Below are 26,812 nucleotides of genomic sequence, written 5' to 3' on the forward strand. Positions count from 1 at the left end.
CTGAGGTTTGCAGCGGCCGCCGTGTGGAGATGAGGGAGACGCCGTTGTCGAACTGCGAGCGGCAGTTCATCCTGCGGGCCATCGCCGAGAGGCAGGTGCGGGCCAGCGTCAGCTACCACAGTCTGCCGGCGGTTCACTGCCTCTCACGGGAGCCTGAGCTGCGGGGGGGGGGGAAGGGAACGGGGACCCGGGGGGTGAGGGGGGGAACGGGGACCCGGACCTGGGGGGGGGGGGGGGACGGGGACCCGGACCTGGGGGGGGGGGGGGGACGGGGACCCGGACCTGGGGGGGGGGGGGGGGACGGGGACCCGGACCTGGGGGGGGGACGGGGACCCGGACCTGGGGGGGGGGGGGGGGGGGGGACGGGGACCCGGACCTGGGGGGGGGGGGGACGGGGACCCGGACCTGGGGGGGGGGGGGGGGGGGACGGGGACCCGGACCTGGGGGGGGGGGGGGGGACGGGGACCCGGACCTGGGGGGGGGGGGGGGGGAACGGGGACCCGGACCTGGGGGGGGGGGGGGGAACGGGGCCCCGGACCCGGGGGGTGGGGGGGCGTAACGGGGACCCGGGGCTGGCGGGTGGGTGGGTGGGTGGGGGAGGAGAGACGGATGCGGACCTGGGGCTGCGGCGGTGGAGGAGGGGGGCCCGGGGCTGTGGGGGGGGGGGGGGTGCGGGAGGAGGAGGGGGACCCAGGGGTGGGGTGGAGGGAGGAGGGGAAACCGGGGCTGCGGTGGGGAGGGAGGGAGGTGGACCCCGGGGTTCGGCCTTGGAGCCCCGTGGGGCAAGTAGAGGTGGTGGCATCTGCAGTTGAACCTCGCGGTGTGGGTGGGGAGCTCTGCCTGGATCCCTGTCGGATGGGAGGGCTGGGTGGCACTGGGCTCCTGTGTGTAGTGTTCTGTCAGCTGGTCCCTGGCTGTTCTGCAACATAAAGCACTTAACAACATGCAGAGAAATCATTGGAAATAATTTTTGGACTCCATTATTATTTACATAATGTTGGTAATAAACTGCCTAATGGTCGTTGTTCTTTGGCCCTAAATAGTAAGTTCTGGTGTTTGTGATTTGATGTTTGGTTCTCTCAGTTCTGGAACTGCATTTCCTCTCCCAGGTGGACCCATTGGGTCCATGCTGGCCCCCAGGGGAGCAATTTCATCAGTGTCTTTGCTTATCCCTGTACGCCTAGAGCTTGTGAGTTGCAGGTGCTTGGGAGTTCCTCCTTGTAGGTGTCTAAAAGAGGTGTATTTGCAAGCTGTTAATAGTTGATTTGTTCATTGGCTAGTTAACAGCAGCCAATAAAAAGAAGTAAGGGTTAAGTGGAGCGGCCATTGTGTGAGTGCGCCAGTGTTAGAGTGGGGAGCCGAGGCTTCAGTGAAAGGAGGTGGAGGTTAAGGAGTTGGTGACTTGGAGTTAGAGTGGGAGATTTGAAAAGAAGTGAGTCACCTTGCTTGCTTGTGAGCTTCTCTTACAGGAATTTAAGAGGTAAGTCAGCGAATTGTTATTTAATAGGTGATTGACTAATTAGGTAATTATCAGCAGCTAATAAGTTAGGGTCAGGTGGAGTGGCCATTTTGGAGTAGCCATTTTGACAGTGAATACCAGGCTTTAGTGAGGAGGGTGAGCAACACTCAGGTGAGGGTAGGTTCTTATTAATTTCTTCTGTCTCTTTATTTTCCCTCAAAGCTTTTTAGTCATGGCAGGTGAGCTCAGACTCGTTTAATGCTCCTCCTGCACAATGTGGGAATTCGGAGGCTGCCAGTGTCCCTGATGACTGTGTGCAGGAAGTGTGCCAGGCTGCAGCTCCTGACAGACCGCATGACGGCACTGGAGCTGCGCATGGATTCACTTTGGAGCATCCATGATGTTGAGAATGTTGTGGATAGCACATTTTAGTGAGTTGGTCACACTGCAGTTTAAAGGCCTCGGGAAAGACAGGGAATGGGTGACCAACAGGCAGAACAGTAGCAGGAGTCCCCTGTGGTCATCTCCCTCCAAAACAGATATACCACTTTGGATACTGTTGGGGGAGATGGCTCATCAGGGGAAGGCAGCAGTAGCCAGGATCATGGCACCATGAGTGGCTCTGCTGCACAGTAGGGCAGGAAAATGAGTGACAGAGCTATAGTGGTAGAGGACTTCACGGTAAGGCAAATAGACAGGAGCTCCTGTGGCTGCAAACGGGACTCCCGGTTGGTGTACTGCTTCCCAGGTGCAAGGGTCAGTGATGTCTCAGAGCGGCTACAGGGCATTCTGGAAGGGGCGGGTGAACAGCCAGTTGTGGTGCATGTAGGTACCAATGATATAGGAAAAAAATGGGATGAGGTCCTACAAGCTGAATTTAGGGAGCTAAGAGATAGATTAAAAAGTAGGACCTCAAAGGTAATAATCTCAGGATTACTACCTGTGCCACGTGCTAGTCAGCATAGGAACAGCAGAATAGTTAGAATGAATGTGGCTTGAGCAGTGGTGCAGGAGGGAGGGTTTCAGATTCCTGGGGCATTGGAACTGGTTCTAGGGGAGGTAGGACCAGTACAAACCGGATGGTCTGCACCTGGGCAGGACTAGGATCAATATCCTAGTGGGGTTGTTTGCTAATGCTGTTAGGGAGGGTTTAAACTAATGTGGCAGGGGGATGGGAATCCATGCAGAAAGACAGGGAAGCAGAGACCAGAGCAAAAGTTAGGAAAGAGAAAAGTAAGAGTGGAGTACAGGAAAGTCAAAGGCAAAGGACACAAAGGCAACTAGGTTCTAAAAGGACTGAGTACAAGGGCACTTTATTTGAATGCCTGTAGTATTCGAAACAAGTTCAGTGAACTTGTGGCACAAATCAGTACAAATGGGGTATGATTTAGTGGCCATTACAGAAACTACAGGGTGGAGATGAGTGGGAATTTAATATCCAAGGGTATCAGGTAATACGGAAGGATAGGCAGGAAAGTAAGGGAGGTGGGGTAGCACTCTTAATTAAGGATGAAAGCAGGGTGATAGTGAGAGATTATATAAGATCTAAGGAGCAGAATTTTGAGTCTGGGTAGAGAATAATAGTAAAGGAAAAAATCACTGGTGGGAGTTGTCTATAGGCCACCGAATAATAACATTACAGTGGCACAGGCGATAAACCGAGAAATACTTGATGCATGTAAGAATGGAACAGCAGTTGTCATGGGGGACTTTAATTTCTGTATAGATTGGGCAAATCAAGTTGATCGAGGCAGTCTTAAGGAAGACTTCATAGAATGCATCCGTGATAGCTTTCTTGAATAGCATGTTAGTGAATCTACAAGGGAAAATGCTGTCTTGGACTCATCCTGTGCAATGAGATGGGTAAAATTAACAATCTTGTAGTTAGGGATCCTCTTGGAAAGAGTGATCATAGTATGATTGAATTTCTCATACAAATGGAGGGTGCAATAGTGTGATCTAAAACCAGTGTATTATGCCTAAACAAGGGAGACTACAATGGGATGAGGGAGGATTGGCTAAGCATAGACTGGAAACACAGGCTACATGATGCAGTGTGTCGACACAAAACATCAATTCCTTTCCTCCCATAGATGCTGCTCCAGCAGATTGTTTTTTGCTCCAGGTGCCAGCATCTACAATCTCTTGTGTCTCCACACATGACCTGTGTCAGGCTGGTGGCTGAAGCTCTTCCAAAGCTGCCAGAGAAGGCCTGGGAGGGAATATTTGTCAGACCACAGACTTTGGACAGCATGGTTACTGGGAGTGGGTGAGAAGATGCACAACCAGCTTTGTACAACATTGAACAGCCAACTGAAACTTTTCTTGAGATTTCAACCAAGTGCTTTGAATGCAGAACAAATTGTTCCCAAGGGTTTTCTTAGGTTGGCAATTGGTAGGTGATCTGCGGAAGAGGAGCATAGGAAGAGGAAGTAGTGAAAGAGTGATTGCAGAGATCTAGAAGAGAGAGAGTGTAGTATCTGAAGAAGAGAAGCAGGGAGAGAAAACAAAATACTTTTTGTCTACTGATAAGCAAAAAATAAGAGAGGGAATTTAATGGTAAAAATTAATAATAAAGCCAAGGAAAATTATTAGAAAGTAGTTCATAGCTTTGAATTAATAGATGATGTGTATATATATGGTTACATGTTGACCAAGGTTAGAAATTGCATTTTCCAGGATACTTAATGTTAGGAAATGGCAGATAACATAGCAAAGGATGGATGTTGTCCCAGTAGGTGACATAAGGACAATAATGAGAAGCAGAGGTGATATGCATGGTGAGCTAATGTCGCAAAAAAAATACTCGTTTTTAGATCCCCAACAACAGCAAATATTGGGTTAAAGTATTAATCCAGAAATAAGGAAAATTAGGACAATATTCACAGGGATCTCAAGCCTCAATCAATACATTGCAAAATCAAATTGATGGAAGTAGTTTGGAGGATGAGTTCATGGAATGCATTTGGGTCAGTTTCATGGAGTAACTTTCACAATGGTGGTTGCATCCTGGCATCAATTAGAACTGGATATCTTAAGTTTATTGCAAGAATTCTGGCATAGAACAGAGCCTGCATTCTGCTAGATGTGCTTATAAGTCACATTTGTGCATAATTTGTGTGCTGAATATGCAGAAATATTTTGCTAAAACGCACCAAAAAATGTGCACCTAAAATATGGTACTAATGTCTCCCAAGTCCCAACAGAAACCACCTAGTGGTTGCCTTGAAGTGACGGTAGTATCAGCAGAGGGTTCCAGAGGAGCACTTGCAATTGCAACCCACTGTTGGGACAGAATGAGGAGAGATTGAAACTAGATTGGGTGAGTTACCAAAAGGTGCACATGGTACTAGGCAGTCTGGAATTAGATACACATGTTACTCTTGAAAACGTAAATTTTGGGATGCACATTTTTAAAAGGTGAGTGTGACTTCTGGTATTACTGAGTTGTGTAGATTAGGGGAATTAGATGAGAATAGTAGTATTCACAAGTATGTTGTTAGAGTAATTTTATGTTACAAGAACTGATGCCCATTCTTGCCTTCTAATTAGCAACTAAAATAAATATACTATTTTTGTTTGATTTTTTTTTCCCTGACGTTTTGGGAAATAAGTAAGGAGGTGTGGAGAAGAGCTTTATGTTCAAGAAAATATAAACTTTCAAATCCAAGCCATAACCTACAATGAATATTGATATCAAGTTTTGTTATTGAATTGTTATTCGCTAGTTAGTTTGCTTTAAATATAACTGATGTTCTTTACTTTTGATTAACAGCGTCTTGATGGAAGGCAGACATATGATTATAGGAATATCAAGATAACATTTGGGACTGAATTTGGCTGTTGTATTGTGGAACTTGGTAAAACAAGGTAACAATTATTTTCTCAAAAGAGCTGTAATTTGTCATCCTGAAGTTTTGTTTTTTTTTCCTGAAGTATTATTCTTTAATTTTGGGATGGGTGATGCACTGACTTGGTACCCCATTGTTGCAGTACTGTGGCACTGAATGACCAAGTTTTGATTTTTCTTTCTCTCACATCCTTCCTTACTAACTAGCTGTGCTGCACTGGAGAAATGTTGAACATTGTGAGCTTCCTCCCTTTCTGATGAGTATTTTAAACTTCTTAGAGTTTAAAGAAAGACAAAAATGGAGTTTTTATATAATAGTTGGACCTATTGCATGTTCCCAGTGATTGGTGACATCAACAGTGGTGTCTGTTTCAATTCTGTAGTCTAGGTTATATGCATATACATACGTATGCAGGAAAGAAAAGAGAAGATCTGTAATTGGCTAGAGGATTAGAAAGATTAATTGATAAAAGGGATAGGGCAAAGAAATAGGATTAGTAAGGAAACAAAAAAAAGTACACTGGTATAAAAATGAAGAGCAAAATCAGCAGCTGAAACTGATAACCTTGGAGTCCAGAATGTACTTAAATACAAAATTGTGCTGTTCTCCAACTTTACCAAGTGAAAACCATTATTTTTGCCAGGACATGAGCAAAGCTAATCCCCAGTTTGCTTTTGCATCTACCTGAACATGTACAGAGGTCTGATTTAACTCGATTTTGTAAAATACACCATGACGATACAGAGCTTCCTTGATACTGCACTTCAATGTTATTGAAATTGGTGTTTTATCAGCCTGTTTTATTTTCTGGAGTCAAAATAAAAGATGTTTAAATGGTTTTCATTTGTGATTTCAGAGTCCTTGCACAAGTATCATGTGAACTTGTTACTCCTAAACCTAGTCGGCCTACAGAAGGCATCATCTTCTTCAATTTGGAGCTCTCTCCAATGGCATCTCCTGCATTTGAAGCCGGCAGGTTAGTTTGACAGGAATGGAAGATCACAATTATATATAATTTTCTAGTAACCAACCAGTATTTTCTTTCTGATTCCAGTAATGTTTATTTTCATTCTTGAATATAGGAAGTGTTTTTGACACCAGGTCTAATGCAATTAATTTCTGTGTTTACACATGTTCATTTTACATCACAAAGTGCTATTGGTATATTGCTTTTGGTAGCATAGTGGCTAATTTACAGAACTAACATTCCAGATGCTAATTAAGCAAATTTTGGAATATTAAAACAAGTAACCATAGTAGGGATTATGTAACTGCTTGATTTCCCTAAACGCTCATCGCATCGCTGATTTCTTTCATAGTGTTAATTGGACTCCAGACAAAGAGCAATGCTATTTACTTTTAACTGCTGTCAGAAATGACTCGGCCTGCTACTCAGTTCAAGGGCAATTATGGATGGAAATTTAATGCTGGCCTTCTCAGCAACACAGATATTCTGTGAAATGCCAATTTCCTTCTAGTGTCAGGCTGCCCATGTTTTGCTGCTAATACATGTAAAGCTTCAGTAGTTGCTTTTTGATCACAAGTACCAATTGTACATGAAACATAAAAAAGTGAGATGTGGGTACAGCAAATCATTGGGAAAGTTAATAGAATGTTGGGCTTTATTGCAATGGTTGTGGAGTATGAAAGTAGGAAAATTTTGATGCAACTTTACAGGATGCTGTTGATGCCTTCCAGACACAATGCACCTCCTCATACCTTCCTTAGACCCTGGTCTGATTACTGATCATTAAGTCATCATTTCCTAAAATACCAAGTTTAGAAAGTTTCTCTCCATGCCTTCTAGTAGTCCCCAGATCTTGCACAGCCTTTTTCTGCTTCCTTCACAAAGACTTAGTTTCAGCATGTTCTTGTGGATAAAATTGATTTCTTACTGTTTAACTTGTTTCTCCTACAAACTACAACAAATCTGTTAGGTCTCCAACCATTTCTAGTTCTGACTTCAGGTCACTGATCTGAAACATTTACTCTTTCTCTCTCCACTGATGCTGTTTGATACACCGATATTTCCCAGCATTTTTTGTTTTTAGTGTCACATCTCTATTAAGAATCATTTTTAGTTTAGAGATATATTTTTGTAAGACTTGATGACACTTGCTTTTTGAAGGAATTAAATTAATGATGGATATAGCTTTCAGAAATGACTGCAGACCATAAAGAAAACTTGCATTTGAACCTATATTTGTAATTTTAGAGTCCTAGACATAGAGCACTATAGTGCAGAAACTGGCCCTTCAGCCCATCTAGTCCATGCTGACCTGATCTTCTGCCCAGTCCCATCTACCTGCACCCAGACCATATCCCTCCAAACCCCTCCCATCCATGTACCTATCCAAACTTCTCTTAAATGTTGCAATTGAATCTGCATCTACCACTTCCGCTGGCAGCTCGTTCCACACTCGCACCACCCTCTGAGTGAAGTAGTTCCCCCTCAGATTCCCCTTACTTATTTCATCTTTCACCCTAAATCTATGTCCTCTAGTTCTAGTCTCACCGAACTTTAGGGGAAAAAGCCTGGGTGTATTCACCCTATCTATACCCCTCATAATTTTGTATACCTCTATAAGATCTCCCCTCATTCTCCTGCACTCTAGGGAATAAAGTCCTAACCTATTCAACCTTTCCCTATAACTTAGGTCCTCAAGTCCTAGCAACATCCATGTAAATTTTCTCTGTGCTCTTTCAAGCTTATTGATATTTTTCCTGTAGGTAGGTGATCAGAACTGCACGCACAATACTCTAAAATTGGCCTCACCAATGTCTAGTACAATTTCAACATAACATCCCAACTCCTGTACTCAATGCCCTGATTTATGAAGTCCAAAGTGCCAAAAGCTCTCTTTACAACCCTATCTACCTCTGACGCCACTTTGAAAGAACTATAGATCTGTATTCCCAGGTCCCTTTGTTTTACCACACACCTCAGTGCCCTACCATTCACTGTGCAAGTCTTACCCTGGTTTGTCCTCCCAAAATGCAGCACTTCATACCTGTCTGTATTAAATTCCATCTGCCGTTTTTCAGCCATTTACCTAGCTGCGCATGGTCACACTGCAAGCTTTGAAAGCCTTCCTTGCTGTCCACTACGCGTCCAATCTTGCTTAGTCCAATCTTAGCACAAATTTGCTATCCAGTTTACCACATTTATCATCTAAATCATTAACTGACAACAACTGACCCAGTGCCGATCCCTGTGGCACACCACTGGACACAAGCCTCCAGTAAGAGAGACAACCATCTACTACCACTCTCTGGCTTTTCCTGCTAAGCCAATGTTGAATCCAATTGACTACTTCATCCTGAATGCCAAACGACTTAACCTTCTGGACCAGCCTCCCATGTGGGACTGTGTTAAAGGTCTTACTAAAGTCCATGTAGACAACATCCACTGCCTTTCCCTCATTGACCTTCTTGGTAACCTCCTCGAAAAACTCTAAAAGATTGGTTAGACGTGACCTGCCATGCATAAAGCCATGTTGACTATCCCTAATCGGGCCCTGTCTATCCAAATACTTTAATCCTGTCCCTTGGAATACCTTCCAATAATTTACCCATGACTGACATCAAGCTCACCGGTTTATAATTTCCTGGCTGATTCTTAGAGCTTTTCTTGAACAACGGAACAACATTAGCTGTCCTCCAGTCCTCCGGCACCTCACCCATGGCTAAGGATGTTTTAAATATCTCTGCCAGGACCCCTGCAATTTCTGCACTAGCCTCCCACAAGGTCCGAGGGGACACCTTGTCAGGCCCTGGGGATTTATCCACCTTGATTTGTCTCAAGACAGCCAGCATCTCCACTTCTGTAATCTGGATATGGTCCATGACCTCACTATTCTTTTGCCTCAGTTCTGTAGTCTCTGTGCCTGTCTCCAGAGTAAATATGGATGCAAAAAATTCATTTAAGATCTCCCCCATCTCTTTTGGCTCCATGCATAGAGGACCATGCTGATCTTCAAGAAGACCAGTTTTGTCCCTTGCTACCCTTTTGCTCTTAATATAGCTATAGAAACCCTTGGGATTCTTTTTCACCCTGTCTGCCAGAGCAACCTTGTGTCCTTTTTTGCTTTACTGATTTCTCTCGTGTTTTCTTGCATTTCCTTTACTCCTCAACTGCCTCATCTGATCCTAACGACCTGTTACCTGATATTACCAAGGTTCCCTAAACCTGGTAGCCTAGCCTTTTATTCTAACAGGAACATACAGTTTCTGTACTCTCAATATTTCTCTTTTGAAAGCCCCCCACTTACCAAGCATCTCTGCGGGAAAACAGCCTATCCCAATCTATGCCTGCCAGATCCCTTCTGATGCCATCAGAATTGGCCTTACTCCAATTTAGAATCGCAACCACAGAACCAGTCCTGTCCTTCTCCATAATTATCTTATTAGGTGTGGTGTGAGATTAGGTGTGAGATTGTTTCAGTGAAAAGTCCAGCAGGACCAAGCTTGTTTCTACTTTCAGTAATGCAGAAAATAATGGTACCTAGGGACACCATGAGTATTAAAAGGAACAGAGCAGAAATTACTGTATAATTTTTCACCGTTTTCTGGTTCAAAAATTGTAGCTTTGGAGTGGAAAATTTTAGATGGGAGTTCTTTCTTTTTAATTAAAAAAGAAGTACTGATATCAACAGACCTGTCGGTTTTGCAATAGTTGTGGGTATTGGAAGTTGTCAGAATGCCTGAATGCTAGGAACTGAAAGTGAATTTATGTGAATTTATGAATGTCATATTTGAATTATAGTGTTGATCCTTAAGTATGCTACTCTTCTGGTGGATATAGATATTATGGACTTCTATACAGAAATAGAAGTGGCACTTAACCAATAAAGCCAATTCTGCTACTACTCGGTCCTATTCCATCCACCAAATGTTATCTCCAAAAAGTGACCATTGATACCAAAGTTCACAAGTAAGTGACAGTTCCTGGTACTTTGCTTATGTAGGTCTGGAGAGTATTGCAAACAAATCTGAATCATTTTACACTGATATCTAAAGACCTTATTGGTGATGTGTAGCAAGTTTGTTTAAAGGGGAATTGGCCCAAAAACCTCACTTGAAGAGTATGGATTTTGGATTAAAATCAAAAGCTAGGCTTGCATTGTCAAAATGTCCAATTCTGTTTATTGTTTCTAAAATTGTCTCTGTATAAATGTATCTTTTTTGGTATATAAATTCTGTTTATATAAATATGGATAGTTGTAAAATTACTGCTTTAAGGAAGTCTACAATGTAAATTTCTTTAAGGCTAAAATTGGTTCTTAATGTCTATATAAGAGATTGAATCAGTAGCCTGGTTTATACAACTTCAAATGGAAAATTGAGTTGTGTTTAAGATTATATGCTAATTCATCATTGCCATGGTGATTCAGCCCTTCTGTGGGGGCTGTGCTCCTCTACCTTTTCCATTGGATTGAATTAAAATGAATTCAAACAATTTAGGAACCAATCTCAGTATAAAATGCATTGAAAATTTTGTGAAAGGCAGGCACAGTAGTGTAGCGGTTAGCGTAACGCTTTACAGTGCCAGCGACCTGGGTTCAATTCCAGCTGCTCTCTATAAGGAGTTTGTACGTCCTCCCCATGTCTGCGTGGGTTTCTACCGGGTGCTCTGGTTTCCTCCCACATTCTAAAAGACGTACAGGTTAGGAAGTTGTGGGCATGCTATGTTGGCACCGGAAGTGTGGCGACACTTGCGGGCTGCCCCCAGAACACTCTACGCAAAAGATGTATTTCATTGTGTGTTTCGATGTACGTGACTAATAAAAGATATCTTATCTATATCTTAATTCTATAAGTACTATGTTATGATTACTGCTTAGAAAAACTCCGACTCTTTGCATTGAAAATTTAGAAAACCAAAATAATTAATATTATAAATTTTTATGCATGAAATTTATGAATCCAGTTAGTGTATGATTATTCTGATCTTTATTTAGCCCTCCATAATGTGTTTTTAAAAATAACTAAAAATTGTGCCCTCTTTTTTTTCCTGGTTTGCTGTCTTGTGAAATCCTTGATGGCATCATAACTGCTCAGTACCAGAAATCCTTTCTGAACTGATATTTGACAGCAACAGATGTTGGAACAGTGTGATTCTCATTTTCTCATTATGGAAATTCATCTTTGGAGTTGGTGTTGCAGCTTTCACAGGCGACTTCTTTTTTTAGAACTGGGATAGTTTTCTACATTAGCATACCTCTTTGCCCCTGTTCTGTGTAAAATGACTAGTGCGTAATTTTTAAAATATTTTTGTGAAATATTATTTTAAATTTTCTGACTTTTTTTCAGACAATCAGAGTTGTTAGTTAAACTGAACCGGCTGCTGGAGAGGTGTTTGAGGAATTCCAAGTGTATAGACACAGAATCCCTGTGTGTTGTAGCAGGTGCAAAGGTGAGACATCTTTGTAATGAGCTCTGTGATTGGAATTTGAAGACTTGTATCTTAAATACCTCCTTACTAATCTATATCACCGATGAACTAGATGACAGTTCATTCGATAGGGAGAGGGATTTGTGCCTTAAACTCAAGTACAGCTAAATAGACTAATCACTTAATTACCATCAGATATTTTTCATCAGATACAGTTTAGGTGGTTTGGTTTAAGAAAAAAAAGCAGTTTACATACAAAACAGCAATACAGCTTATAAAAGCAGCTTCTGGCTTTTTTTATACAAAAGTAAATCATCATTTGAGAAACCAGTCAAGACAATTCCAGGGTTTGTATACTACAGTATTATGAAATCTGATATCTGCTTAAGCAAAATGATTTATTTTTTGTATTTAGATTGTTACATCTAGTATTTCATTTGTAATGGTTTACTAAGTTGATTTAGAGTTCTCTGTGTGCAGAATAGAATTAGGGTCCTCTTGTTTTAACAGGTACAGAGCAAATGGATTCTTCTACAAAGATGTTTACTCCTGTTATACCTAATTTAAACATGATTTCATTGACAGTAGTGTTCATGCTGTTAAAATATTGCATTGCAGGCAGGGAAATTTGTATTTAGATTGGGCAGTTTTGAATATTTTGAGACTGATAACTATAGGAGCAATTTTACAAGATGTATTTTGAAGAAGCAACATTATTTAACATAACTTCTTCCCCCTACTTCATTTATATGGAGCAATGGACCTAAAGTGCTGAGGGAAGGGATAGAAACATGAAATTCTGTTGTAAGCTGTTCCTTGCTGAGGCTTATGGAAGTGGGGGAATGAGTTTAACCTGGGAAGTGACTTCCCTTTTTTTTTGTTTTCGTGTGTCTGGGATAGCTGTAAACTCTGTTTCCAGGGCTTTTGGAAACAACTTTTTTCTTTCCATCGTACTGCTAGGGAATCCAGCCATTGTCCTGATTGTTAGATACCATTTCTTCCACATTATGACAACTGGTACAAAAAGAAGGAAAACCCTGAAATTCTGTGTTATAAATGACCTACTCAATGGATCCCTCTTCATTGCTACCCTTTCCAACCCTCCTCTATTTTGTATAATGTTTCTAGCTAGTATTGGGAAAATCTGCTTTTATGTCATTAGTAAGATTTTAATACTGCTGAAATTTACATTTTTGAACTTGTCTAAGTTTGCACTTGAGTATTATTTCTTCAGATTCCCTGAACATTCTCTTGTTTAATACTTGTATTCTAAGCAAGGTAGCTGGTTTTGATCTTCTTTAATACTGTTGCTTCAGGTGTGGCAGATTCGTGTAGACTTGCACTTGTTAAATCACGATGGCAACATTATTGATGCTGCAAGCATAGCAGCCATCGTGGCATTGTCTCACTTTAAAAGACCTGATGTATCAATCCAAGGAGAAGAAGTCACTGTGGTGAGTATTCAAGAAAATTCTCTTCACATTATGTTCTTGCAACTATGCTTGCAACAACACTGCTTCCCTATCTCATCTACCTACTGAGACTTGGTAACATCATCCAATAACACATTCAGTTTCCACTGTACTACTAACCTCAACGAGCTCTAGCTTACCTCCACTTGACCTCTCTGTAACCTCCATCCACGCCATTAGTGAGATAACCTATTACCAGTGTTATAATTTTGCTGTACATCTTTCCACTGCTGAAACCTTTATCCACATCTTTGATTTCAAAATGCTTGTACCTTGATCTTTTTTTTTGCTCCTATAAACTTGAGGTCAGCCAAAACTTTGGTGCTCATGTCACAATTCCTGTTTATCCAAACCCATGTACTCACTGACTTTGCAAATATCAGTGGCTGGTTTGACTCAGTTCATCATTGTTGCGGATGTCAGACATTTGAAGCACGAAGCAACAGCCTGTCGATATTAACTGTCTCAAAGAGGGTGTAGTTTTCATATATAAACCAGATCAGTGAACTAACTGAAGGGCTTCAGGAAAGTTAAAGGAAGAAGAAAAGAAATTGCAAAAGTCCCTGTGTCAGTGGTGCAACAAAGTATGTTGGACTAATAAAGTAATTTTGAAATAATATAGGAAATGCTGATTTGCGCACAGCAAAATCCCATAAATAGCAATGTTACAAATACCATTGTGGTGTTGGTTGAGGGATAAATATCAACTAGACCTCATTGCTTGTTTTTTAATCCCAGGTAGTAGGGTGCGAATGGCCTTGATTTGATGATGGAACCTCCAATAGGCAGTACCCCTCTGGAAATGTCCATTTAGATTTTGTGTAAAATTTATGGAATAGTATCTGAAATATGTTTACAAATATCTGGTGTTGAGTGTGGAGGTGATGTTTGTCAAGACTTCCCCCTGAATCTCCTTTTTTTTTGGTTTTAACTCTTATTTTCTGCAGCCAGTTGTGAAGTTTACTCTTGATCCTTGTGTGAACAAATGGGTTTATAAATTCCTTGATGTTGGATGAATGAAAGATTGGGGCTGTGTTGGAAAGGGGAAAACATATTGCGGCATGAAGTAATGGAACTCAGTTAGCTTTCAATCTGCCCTCTTGCAAAATATTTCTCCAAGTTCTAATTTTATTCTTCTGCAGGATAAAAGGGCTCCTGGTCTACAAAAGTAAAGGTGTCTTATTTCAATTAGAGGTCTGGATTTGGAATCTTGAGAGTCTGGATTTCCCTAACTAAGGAAGGATATGCTTCCAATGGAAAGTACAACAAAGGTTCACCAGATTGCTGGGTTAGACTGTTTGGTTAATCAGGAGAGATTAACCATATACTTTCAAGTTTGGAAGAGTAGGAGATGATTTCATTGAAACAAAATTCTCAGAGGGATAGGCAAAGTAGATGCAAGGATGTTTATTCTACTGCCTGGGCTGTCTTGAAGCAGAGGTTGGAAGTGGTTTATTATTGTCACTTGTACTGAGGTACAATGAAGAATTTGTTTTGCATACTGTTCATACAGATCAATTCACTACACAGTGCATTGAAGTAGTACAGGGTAAAACAATATAGAATGCAGAATAAAGTAACAGCTACAGAGAGTGCAATGCAGGTAGATAGTAAGGTGCAAGGTCATAACAAGGTGGATTATGAGATCAAGAGTCCATTTTACTGTTCGATAGTCTTATAACAGTGGGATAGAAGCTGTCCTTGAGCCTGGTGGTATGTGCTTTCAGGCTTTTGTGTCTTCTGCCAAATGGGAGAGGGGAGAAGAGAGAATGTCCAGTGTGGGTGGGGTCTTTGATTAAGCTGGCTGCTTTACCGAGGCAGTGAGAAGTATAGACAGAGCCCATGGAGGGGAGGCTGGTTTCTGTGATATGCTGAACTGTGTCCACAACTCTCTGCAGTTTCTTGGGGTCACAGGCAGAGCAGTTGCCACACCAAGCCATGATGCATCCAGATAGGATGCTTTCCATGGTGCAAAATAAAAGTTGGTCATTGTCAAAGGGGACATGCCAAATTTCTTTAGCCTCCTGAGGAAGTTGAGGTGCTGGTGAGCTTTCTTGACCGTAGCATCTACGTGGTTGGACCAGGACAGGCTGTTGGTGATGTTCATTCCATGATACTTGGAAGCTCTCGACCTCAGCACCGTTGATGTAGACAGGAGCATGTGCACCACCCCCCTTCCTGAAGTCAATGACCAGCTCTTTGGTTTTGATGACAATTGGTCTCTAAATAAGGGATCAGCTAGAGAGGAGAAATTTCTTCATTGAGAGCGAGGTGATCTTCGAGATTCTCTACCAGTGGGAGCTGTGGAAGTTCAGTTGCTGAGTATGTTCAAGACTGAGGTTGATAGATTTTTGGATTTTAAACAAGACAAATAATATGGGATAAGTGGCACTGAGGTAATGGAACAGCCACAATGTTACTAAATGGCAGAGAAGGCAAATGGGTCTGAATGGCCTTCTTTTGTTTCTAATGTTCTTGTGTACATTGTGTATCTCCAAAATCAATAACAGTCTAATTATGATGCTTGTGTGTATTCCTTGAATCAAGTGTTCACAGCAAGGAAATTTCAGAAGAACAGTGCCTCCAGAGGAGCATTTTTCTGCATTAGCACCAAGGCTGAGGTGCCTCACTGTGGCATTAAACTCTTTTACCGCTTCCTCCTGGCAGAGTACGGCACCTGATGGAGCACTACAGCTCAGAGTTCTATTCTTTGTTTGAGCTCACTAATCCCAATGTAATAGCCTGGAGGAAATCCACAATCCTTGTTCAAAGTAGTTATCTGTTTGATGGGTATGAAAAATGTTGCAGAAAGTGAATCTTAAAATAGATTTGTCGGTGCCCATTATGGTGTCAGTTAGCAGCAATGGGAGCAATTACTTTAAAATGATCTTGCGACACATAAGGGGAGTCACAGGGTCACAATGTAATTTCACTCTGGTGCAATATGGAAAAAAACTGATCGTTGAATTTTGGAGAAGGTGCTTTTCATTGCTGATTTGATAATGTGATTCGGGACCCACTCTTACCAAAACCTTTTCCTTGAGGTTAAGTGTCCATTAGTCACAGGTGCTTTGTGTATGCTGTTATGTGGACACTTCATGGAACTTGTTATATAACTTTTTTGGCCAAGTTACTTTACCTTTTGTGCCTCTCCTTCATGGTTGGCAAAATTCATAAAGTATCTGAGAGGGTCTCATGGACATTAAGCAGCTGAGTGCATGACTTGGATACTAGTGGCAGGTGTGTGATGCATAGTGTGGTCAAAATCCCCTTGAATTCCTGCGAACTTGTACTCTTTTATCTCTATCCTTATGAGGACTAAGCTTTTGTAGGCAATTATATATTTTATTTTGACTGTCTCAATGTGGTTATTGCGAATTGTAAGTTGGGATGTGCTGTATGCCCACGTAGTGTTCCTGACAGTGTTTTTGAGGAGGTGATGGTGTGATCTGCTGAATCTTTTCATTTGCCTCTCCCCTGCAGTGAGAAAATGATTAGGTTGTTCTTGCAGTTATTGTACTTTATGAACATATTTCTGCTTGGGATCATCTGATTCTCCTTTTGAGGGATGTTTACTCTCCCGGCTATTTTGCCTGAGTGCTCTTGGTAGCCAGGTTATGCAGGATGTAGCTAAATATTGAAGTATTTGGAGCTGTTCAGAGTCTGTGGTATGCTGCATTAATCAGTCAACAGAATCTTATCTTGTGAAGGTGGATGGCACTTTCCAGCAGAGCACTGGTGGTCTGGACTCTTCATTGCTAAGGTGTCAAAAGCCACTGGATTTGTTTGTTGCTCAGGATCCAACTCTCAGAGAAACCTGTCCATAAAAGAAGTCTGGCAAAGTGGACTTGGGGTGAAAGAGTAAATTTCCGAGGTAAATGACAGTGACCGTGAGGAAATGCTTCTTGTGGTCCATAACAATTTGGATATTGATCAAGAAGCTCTTCTGATCAACATCCAAGTGCTCCAGGATCTAACAGCCTGGTTGGCCACATGGGCCACAGTTAACATTTGAGGAGAAACTGTCAAAATCTACGTACTTGTGAAGCCATGTCTTTCTCCACTAAAGTAAAAGTAGAAGACATCCTTTCTCTTGTATTATACTTTCTCCTGGGCTTTAGAGCACCTGTGATGCTGTTGTGTTTAGCAAACTGAGTTGTGCCATAGATTGTGCCACAACCTGAAATGAATCTGGGCATGGGAATTGATGATGATGATGACAATGACCTCCACAAGCAAGTCAAACCATGTGCACGTGGCTGGATATCTGTCTGCAGACTGTCACATGTTTCAGTGATATTTCCCTTGGTAATTCTGGTCCCAAGAAGATATTGCTCCTTGGAGAGGTCAGGATGGGAGTGTGTCCTTGTACCTTCTCTGGGTATAAGGTTTATGAACGTGTGTGTTTTTCTGCCTCCCTCCTTTAATGGCATTCCAAACAAGACTGATCATAACCATTGCTTGGCAAAGGAACCTCCAAATTATTACAAAAAAAACTGATAAGCCCAGGGCATGGATTGACATCATTCCCAGGTATCCCAACCACAAGTGCCTTGTCCAGTTTCCAGAGTGCTGTGGTGTGACTCAAAAGTAGTAGCTATAATGTTTCATTCCAGGGAAAAACAATTTTACGTTGCATTGGCCATGCAATAAAATTTCCAGCCAAAGGTCTCCAAGCCTGCTTGCTTCATGTCTTCTCCCCTATTATTAAAGCAATTTCCTCCTTAATTACTTCTTCCCTCTTCTCAAGATGAATTTACACTTAAACTCTTACCCATTATTACTCTACACTAAGAACATTATTTCTGAAAAAAGGTTGGACAATCTGTTGCAACTGTATGTTCCAACACGGGTGGCACTGTTCTGAGAAGTGGACTTCCTCTTTCTCACATCCACCACTCTTTCAGCACATGTTCTCAAAGTAGATCTTCTCCCAAAATCTTCAAGACTTGTCTCTAGAAATGTAACTCTAAATACTCTATAATTAATCATCTTTATTACACTGAAACAATTTCAACATACTGCAGGTCAATTTGCACCCAAATTAACACTGTGGCACATATCTACATCACTAAACCATCTTTTTCCACCTCCATAACATTACCTGAAGAAAATTAACAAGTAGATTGTTATTGAAAATACTCTACATAGCCTGCCATAAGCTATACTGCATATTGAAGATTTTGGTTTGTCTTGATCTTTTAATTTGAAGCTGTAGTAATTGCTCATTGTTTTGCATTGTCAATTGAAATTCTTTGAATAATAGTTACTGTCAAAGAATGTGCATCTAACAATGTTTGTTTCTGCCTAGTAGTATACCCCAGAGGAGCGTGATCTAATCCCGCTGAGCATCCACCACATGCCCATTGCGGTCAGTTTTGCTTTCTTTCAGCAGGGGTGAGTATAACTATCAGATGTTTTCTTTGAGAAACAAAGGACTGCAGATGCTGGAATCTAGATGAAAAACACTATGATGCTGGGGGAGCTCAGCAGGCCAGGCAGCATCCGTGGAGAGAAGCAAGCGGTCAAAGTTTCAGGTCGGAACCCTTCAGGACTGAAGATAGGAAAAGGGGAAGCCCAATATATAAGAGAGAAAAGCAGAGCAGTGATGGATGGACCAAAGAGGGCAATATTGGGCTTCCCCCGCCTCCCCTCCTTTGTCCTACCTATCACTGCTCTGCTTTTCCTTCCTATATATTGGGCTTCCCCTTTTCCTATGTTCAGCCCTGAAGAAGGGTCCTGACCCAAAACATTGACCACCTGTTTTTCTCCACGGATGCTGCCTGAGAATCCCCCAGCATCATAGATGTTTTCTTTCTTGGACCTTTTTACTTGTGAAAATAAATTTTTATACTTGGATGGAAGAAAATCATTCCGTTCTGGAATGTGGAAACGTACTGTTAAATCGGATGTAGAGGTAAGATGTTACAATGACGCCCAATATATGAATTAATGCAACTTGATTCTACCACTGTATCAACGCAGTAGTATTTCTGTCTACTTGGCAGGCTTTGGGATAAGAATCATTTCTGCTTTTAAACTTTTTGAAAGAAGGACCTGAGAGATTGTGGATTTGAATACAGTCATAAGTAGCACATTTCACTAAAAATAGATACGAGTTTTAGGACAAGAGTACAAGGGAAACTTGTAGAAAGGACTATAAGACTGAAATGAATTTTATGTGTTAACAATTGAAGCACAGACTGTATAAAAATTTCAGGAATCATCTAAGTTGCTAAAGGAAAAGTAAACAAAATGATATCGGATCAAAGTGAACATATAGAATTAAGCCTGTTTCCTTATAACTCATTTTTATGTTATAGAACCTACCTTTTAGTAGATCCAATTGAACATGAAGAACGGGTCATGGATGGACTCTTGGTGATTGCCATGAACAAACACCGTGAGCTGTGTACCATTCAGTCCAGTGGTGGAATTATGCTTCTAAAAGATCAGGTCAGTAATCAGCAAACCTGTGCACTTCTGCTTTCAAACAAGTCTGCAAAAAGTGCTAAAAATCTAAAACAGTTTTCACATGCTGTAAGTCAATTAGTACCCAAATTTACATTGTGGCATATATCAACACCATCACTAAACTATCTATTTCCACCTTCATAATATTACTTATTCCTCCTGCATCACTAGTTGTTGCTGAAAATGTCATTGATGCCTTTGCTACTATTAGATGTCTACTCCAATGTGTTCCTGACCAGCCTCCCATTTCTCACCCTCCATAAATTTGAGTCCATCAAAAAGTCCATATTATCTTACACAGCTCCCACTTCCTGTGCTGTGTGACATATATTGGTATCTATTTGTTCAATGCCTCAATTTTAAAATTCTCATCTGTTTTCAAATTCCTTTTCCCAGCCATCTGAGATATCTGCTATGTAAATACTGACCTCTTGTGTACTGATGATTTTAAGCAGCACTGTCTTCAGCTTTCAAGCATCTTAAATTCTGGAATTCTGTGTCTCCCCTAAATTCAGTTTGATAACAATCCTGTGAAGTACCTTGAGACGGCTTACTATTTCAATGGTGCTGTTTTGTTGCAAGATATGTTTAGGTACCTTTCTGCTTTTTATGTGCATAAATAAACCGTCCCTAATTGGAATGTTATGGTGACCATGCAGATCAGGAATGATATCCAGTGTGATATCACTGGGATAATGCTGAGTGCCTATAAATTGTTTCTTCATTGAACTGGATGAAAAGAGAAATTAGCCAAGGTTCTGCACTTGATCACCATCTAATAACCTTGCCTAAAAATGGATCCATGGAGACTTGTATAGAGAACAAGCTTGGCTTGTCTGCTCCTGCAATTGCAGAGACTGGTGCAGTTTGCCTTCTAGCATGTCACAAAATGAATGACAAATGGGTTGAGGTAGTAAGAGGGCTGCTGGGTTCCTGTGGATTGTGCTCCATCGTAGTCAGTATCTCCAGGAAACAAGGAAGGACAATAATCCAATCTCTTCATTTTAGGTTCTTCGTTGTACTAAAATAGCTGGAGTGAAGGTGGCAGAGATCACAGAACTAATGCAGAAAGCTATTGAAAATGATAAAAATGTCAGGCAAGTTTATTTTCAACAATTCAATATTTTTGTTCACTGCTGTTTTTATAACTAAATTCGTGTCGGAGTTCCTCTGATATGTGAATAGTAATGGTTGTCGGATCTGTATTAGATTTTCACATGGAAATTGATGCACTGCAATTGTTCACCCCAGCTACACGGACAGCACCTCCAAACCTGTGACCTCCATCGCCAAGAAGGATAAGGGCTGCAGGCTCATGGGAACACTACCGACTGTAGGTTCCCCTCTAAATTGTGCAACATTATGGCCAACACATACATTACCAGTTCTTTGTCATTGCTTAGTCCAAATCCTGGAACTTCCTACCTAACAACTCCTGTTGGAGCTCCTTCACCAGGAGGACTGCAGCACCTCAAGACTGGCTCACCACCAGCTTCTCAGGCAACTAGGGATGGGCAATAAATGCTTGCATTGTCAACGATACCCAGATCCTGAAAATGAATTTAAAAAGATATTCTGGATTTGTCCTTTGTATTATAAGGTAGGGAGGGCACACTTGGTTCCTGATCATTATCCAGATTTACTAGCTGGCTAACACTTAGGTTTTGAATAATGGTGAGGGCTGGGTACTATTTTCATTGTTACCATTTGTTTCCTTTCTTGGCTGGGGAAAATGGAGAGCTCCAGGCATTTTTACTATTGTACATCAGTATGGGGCAGAATCAAGTGAGGGAAGAACCTTCTGCATCTAAATATCAAAAGGATAAATGCAGTTAAAATAAGAAAAGCTTATTTGATCCTGCTAAATAGAACAGTTTTGATATCGGCATCATCCCAAGATGACACGGAAAAGAAAGTTCCCTGATAGTTAAAGTTATTTTTAATGATGCACAGCAGTTGGTGGTTATTCAACTAAATTAAGTATCACAAATCCTTTCAACACCATTCTTTGCTTTTTTTTTTCTCGTCGTCTTTTAAGGTGTGACGATTGTTTATGGCCTAACTTATTTGTAGGAGAGCAATTCTGGCAGCAAAAATTTTTTGTTTAATTTTTTTCCTCACAGAGCTTGTTTCAATCAAGTCCCTTCTCACTCTGAACTCAGCAGATACAAGCCTAGCCTGTCCAAACTTTCCTCATAAGACAATCTGCCCATACTAGGTATTTGTGTAATGAGCCCTTTCTGAACTGCTTCCAATGCATTAATGTCCTTTAAAAAGGAAACAAACACAGTACGTAATACTTCAGATGTGATCTCGCGTGCCATATATAACTGAAACATAACCTCGGAAAAATAAAGGAAACGTTGACCGCCTGCTTTTCTCCACGGATGCTGCCTGACCTGCTGAGTTCCTCCAGCATCATGGTGTTTTTCATGAAACAACCTCCCTATTTTTGAATTGCCTTTGTCATAAACAATAACATTTGTTTGCTTTCCAAATTACTCGCTACATCTGCATACTAGCTTTTTGCAAAATCATGCACTAGAACACCTAGATCATTCTGCATCTGAAAACTCTTAATTTTTATTTTTCCTCCCAAAGTAGACAACTTCACATTTTCCATATTATACTCCATTTGCCAGATGCCCACTTACTCAACCTATCTTTATTACTTTGTGGTATCCTTGTGTCCTCTTCACAACTTGCTGCCTTTTTTTGTCGTCAGCAAATTTAGTAACTCTTACAATTTGTATAAATAACTTGGATGAAGACATTGAGAAAAGCTGAGGCCCTTTTAGCACACCATTTGTTGTAGCTTGCCAGCGAACCAGGAAAAATCTTTTATTATGGCTATTCTTTTAGGTTAGCCAGCTAATCATCTTGACAACATGTTACCTATGCCAAGAGCTTTTATTTTTCTTAATAACCTTATATGCTTTCTGGGATTTTTAGTACATCTACTGGTTCTTTATCTAGAGTATAAATGAATACTTCAAAAAAAAGGCTAATAACTTGGTCGAATATAGTTTCCCTTTGACAAAACCGTGTTGACTTTGTCCAATTACCTTGAATTTTCCAAACGCCCTGCTATAATGTGTTTAATAATAGCATTCAACAGTTTTCTTATAATGGATATTAAGCTAACTGGTCTGCATTTTCCTGTTTTCTGTCTTTACCCCTGCTCCCCCTTTTCCCCATCGTAACCCCTCTGAGTAAAGGAATTACATTTCCTATTTTTCAATCTAATAGAAACTTTCTGAATCGGGGGGACTTTGGAAAATGAAACTAATCCGTCAACTATCACATGACCACTTCTTTTAAGACCTAGGGTTAAGTCTATCAGAACCCACAGATTTTGCAGCTCCAACAGTTTGCTCACTATCACTTCCCTGGTATTTGTAATTTTCCTGAGTCCCTGCCAACTTCTAATTTGTACACCCTACTGTGAAGCCTGATGCAAAATACCTGTTTAATTCAACTGTCATTTTCTTGATTTCTATTATTCTCCAAACTCAGTTTTTATAGCACCAATATTCCCTTTAAGCAAGTAAATATTTTGACATATTAATAGCATTATAAAGCCAACTGCTAAGATTTTATGCATGTCTACTAAATTGACTGTACTTTTTATAGAAAGGAAGGTGGGAAGTTTGGTTTTGCAGAATCCATACCAAACAAAAGGATTACTACTTTCAAACTTGATGAAGTTCCAGTACATACAGAAGGTGTAGAGGAACAAGCTGAAGAAATTGTGTCAAAGGCTGAAACATCACCACCACTGTATCTTTTATTACTTGCTTGGGTTACTAAATCAAAGCCAATGATTTAGCTTATTAAATAAAGCTTTAATTTCCTGTTCCAAAACTAACTTAAACCACATAATCTGTTGTCCAACTTAATATCTTAAACATTCTGCTGTTTTGCAATATTAGTTTACAGGCTGTAATTGATGGTATTTAGACCATAGTGAGCTGGAGCAACAAAAATGAAAGTTGCATAGTTCACTATTTGAGTGATGAAAACAAAAGAATGAAAGGCTTGTGTATAGCAATTTCACAACTTTGGTGTCCCAAGTTGCATAGCTATTTAAATACTTTAGGAGTGTTGAACTGTTGTAACATTTGAAATGCAGCAGATTATTTCTGCTTAACAAGATTCCACAAACAGCAATGTGATAATGGGATTTTTGTTTAAATATTATTTGGAGGATAGTTATCGACCAGGATTCTACTCTTCCTCTAAGTAGTGCAGTGAGATCTCTTGCATTTGCTCAAGAAAGTAGATTGGGCATTAGTTTAATCATCCAAAAAGGCAATGTCTTTGGTAGTGGAACAGTCCCTCAGTACTGCCTTTAACTGCACATAAAGTCATAGAGTTGTACATTACAGAATCTGGCCCTCCAGCCCATCATGTCCAAACTGAGCTTTTTGCCTATCTACGTTCATCCCATTTGCATGTACTCAGTCTGTCCTATGCCTTGCCTATTCAAGTCCCTGTCTAAATGCCTCAAACATGTTGAGGTGAAAAAGTTACTGTTTTAGACAATATGGACATTGCTGACAGTTTTGGCTTTGACAGATGCAACTTCCTGTCAATATTTTTGATAGTCTGGCACATTTTTTGCAGTGTGTGTTTATATATTGTTTTCCAACTATTTTTCTTAACTGGAACCAGCGTTCCAAAACCAATTGTACATGCTCCAGGAACAGGTCAAATTGGGGAGGGAATTCAAAATGAATGGATGATCAATGATCTGGACGAAGAGGATGAAGAAGATGAAGAAGATATTGTTCCTGAACTAGGTGCCCAGAGTTCGAGTAATGAAGGTGAATCTATGCGTTGGTAAATATGTTGTATGTTGAGAATTTGAGACTTGCTGAATATTTATTGTCCTTTTATACTTCTTGTTTAGTGGAGGTTATCCAACTGTCAGACAGTGAAGAGGAAGAAATGATAATATTGGAACCAGAAGGATATCAAAAGGAACGAAAGTAAGTCAGAAAGAAAATGTTAAGAATTGAATCGCAGCAGTGGGCAGGAACAAAGTTTAAAAATTTAAAGTAAAATTTTAAATCATAACTTTTCTAATTTCATTCCCCATCTCTCATGGTGATCTGTTTTCTCAGTCATTGACATTTCAAGATTGCTTGGAATGTTGGGAGGATAATGACTAAGACCCTGGTTTCAGACTGAACTGTGCATAGTTCTTTCATTATCATCACCTTTCCCTAAAGGCCATTAAACTACAAGATTATTAATGAATTCTGTCTCTTTGCACAATACTAGAGCTAAAATTACCTATTGTTACTTTAGTTCCTCAACATAATGACCTAGAAAAGTCGTTGTCTACATCTTTACTACAAATCTGGTTTACCTGTCTGTCTAACTTGTTTTATCCTGACTTTGTCTAAAGATATCATGATTATTATTACCCATGTGGCTGGTCAGCTGTTATGTTATGCATGACTGAGTTAAATGATGGAGGATGAGTTACACTAATAACTCTAATACTAATACTGTTGAACAAAAAAAGGCTTATTCTGTAAAATTCTGTGCTTTATACATCTTCCATATATTTAAAAAAAACATTTGGATCAACTATTTTGAAATTGATGAACTGTTTTCACTTTACCCCTTAGGAAAAAATCTGAAGAAACACAGCAGAAAACAAGCAAAATAGTATCTCAAAATAAGAACAAGAAAATACAGAAAAGAAAAAGATCCCAACTGTGAAATCTTTGTTTTGGAATAAATTGATATGAACTCCAACTTTTTAATGTGTTGCACGTTTAATATGTTCTCAAGAGAAAGCTTATAAATTGTCCCATTACAGGTATCCAAAAGTAGATTTGGTATGCTCACCCTATGGTTTTGCAAAACCAAATACATTTTGACAGTAAAATTGTTGGATTGATTTCTTTCTTAAATCTCTAGGAGTTTTTGGCTATTTATTGAAAACTAGTTAATTAATTGAAGCAACCTAGTAAGCTTTAGGGTTTTAAGTTCTGATTCAATGTATGTTACTGTTTTAGCAGCTCTGCATTTGCTGCTATTTAATAGTTCAGCCTGCAGGTTTTGTCACTTGCGTATACATTCCCTTCAAGGTATGACAATTGTATTTTTTTTTACTTTAATTTTTTTATTCTTTATTTCCAAACATCTTGTTTACCTTAATTGTTTGGTTAAATTGTTTTTGATGTCTCTTGAACCTTTTTCTGTTGAGAATCTTGTAAATATCTTAAGTTCTGAAGAATACCCTTCTTGCAACTTAAACTTGCAATGACTGAGTCTGGCCATTATACATTTTAGTATAGTGGGCTAAAAAATGTTAGATTCCTTATTACTACCTATCTTTTTTGTATGCAGAATGAAGAACAAGATTCTATTTTTGTAGTGCCTTTAGCTTAGAAAAACAGAGGCATCAAGTCAAATGAGAATACATCAGGAGAACAATAAATATTGTATTGTTCATGGGAAGCACCATTTTTGAAATTGAAATTACAGACCTCATATTCAGTTTTTGGTGCATTTTAAAGGAGTAAATTGTTATTTTGAAACCTTGATGCTGAGTAACAAAATTAATCATTTTCCTTTCTTGCACAAGTTTTGCTGGACCTAGCTACATTGCATACACTGAAGTTATGTCAAATATTTGTAGTTATTTAATTGGGCATTTCAGTCTAGCAAGTCTGTACTGACCAAGCAAGTATTTTATTGTCCCTACAGTCCCATCAATTTTCCTGATTTTACCGCTTGCCTACATACTAGGGACAATTTGCAGTGGCCAGTTAATCTACCAACCCACATGTTTGGGATGTGGGAGAAAACCAGAGCATTTAGTGGAAACCCTCATGGTCACAGGAAGAATTTGCAAAATCTAAACACAGCACCAGAGGTTGGGATTAAAACTGGGTCCCTGGACCAGTGAGGCAACAGCTCTACTTGCTGTGCTGTAAAACTACCCATATTCCTGGCACAGCAGTGTTTACAGTAACCTATTGCAAGTCATCTTGTATTGTCCTATAATCCCTTGTACTGGCAGCTATTAATAAAGGTCATGTTGGTGTTTTAAACTGAAAAAGTACCTAGTTTGTTCTGGCTGTTTAAACATATCCAAAATGAAAAGTCTTGTATTAAGATCAATAAATGTAATTTTATCTCA

General features: G+C 40.2%; 1 protein-coding gene across 1 annotated transcript; it reads left to right on the forward strand.

The window, feature by feature from the left end:
• On the forward strand, window positions 1-26,812 carry exosc9 (exosome component 9). The gene is made up of 12 exons (XM_052039820.1): window positions 1-95; window positions 5,235-5,329; window positions 6,167-6,286; window positions 11,623-11,725; window positions 13,021-13,158; window positions 18,491-18,573; window positions 19,500-19,632; window positions 20,659-20,751; window positions 23,288-23,430; window positions 24,325-24,476; window positions 24,563-24,641; window positions 25,290-26,812. The coding sequence occupies exons 1-12, from the start codon at window positions 30-32 to the stop codon at window positions 25,381-25,383; spliced, it is 1,299 nt and encodes a 432-aa protein (XP_051895780.1). The 5' UTR covers window positions 1-29; the 3' UTR covers window positions 25,384-26,812.

Source organism: Pristis pectinata, chromosome 2 (genome assembly GCF_009764475.1).
Source record: "Pristis pectinata isolate sPriPec2 chromosome 2, sPriPec2.1.pri, whole genome shotgun sequence".
NCBI classification, from domain to species: Eukaryota; Metazoa; Chordata; class Chondrichthyes; order Rhinopristiformes; family Pristidae; genus Pristis; species Pristis pectinata.

What these genes read in the sequence shown, in the direction of transcription:
- exosc9 (XM_052039820.1), top strand. Translation starts at nt 30, where the DNA reads ATGAGGGAGACGCCGTTGTCGAACTGCGAGCGGCAGTTCATCCTGCGG. An exon ending in GGGCCATCGCCGAGAGGCAG is followed by an intron (nt 96 to 5,234) that starts GTGCGGGCCAGC and finishes TTTGATTAACAG; the next exon opens with CGTCTTGATGGAAGGCAGAC. An exon ending in GGATATCAAAAGGAACGAAA is followed by an intron (nt 24,642 to 25,289) that starts GTAAGTCAGAAA and finishes TTTACCCCTTAG; the next exon opens with GAAAAAATCTGAAGAAACAC.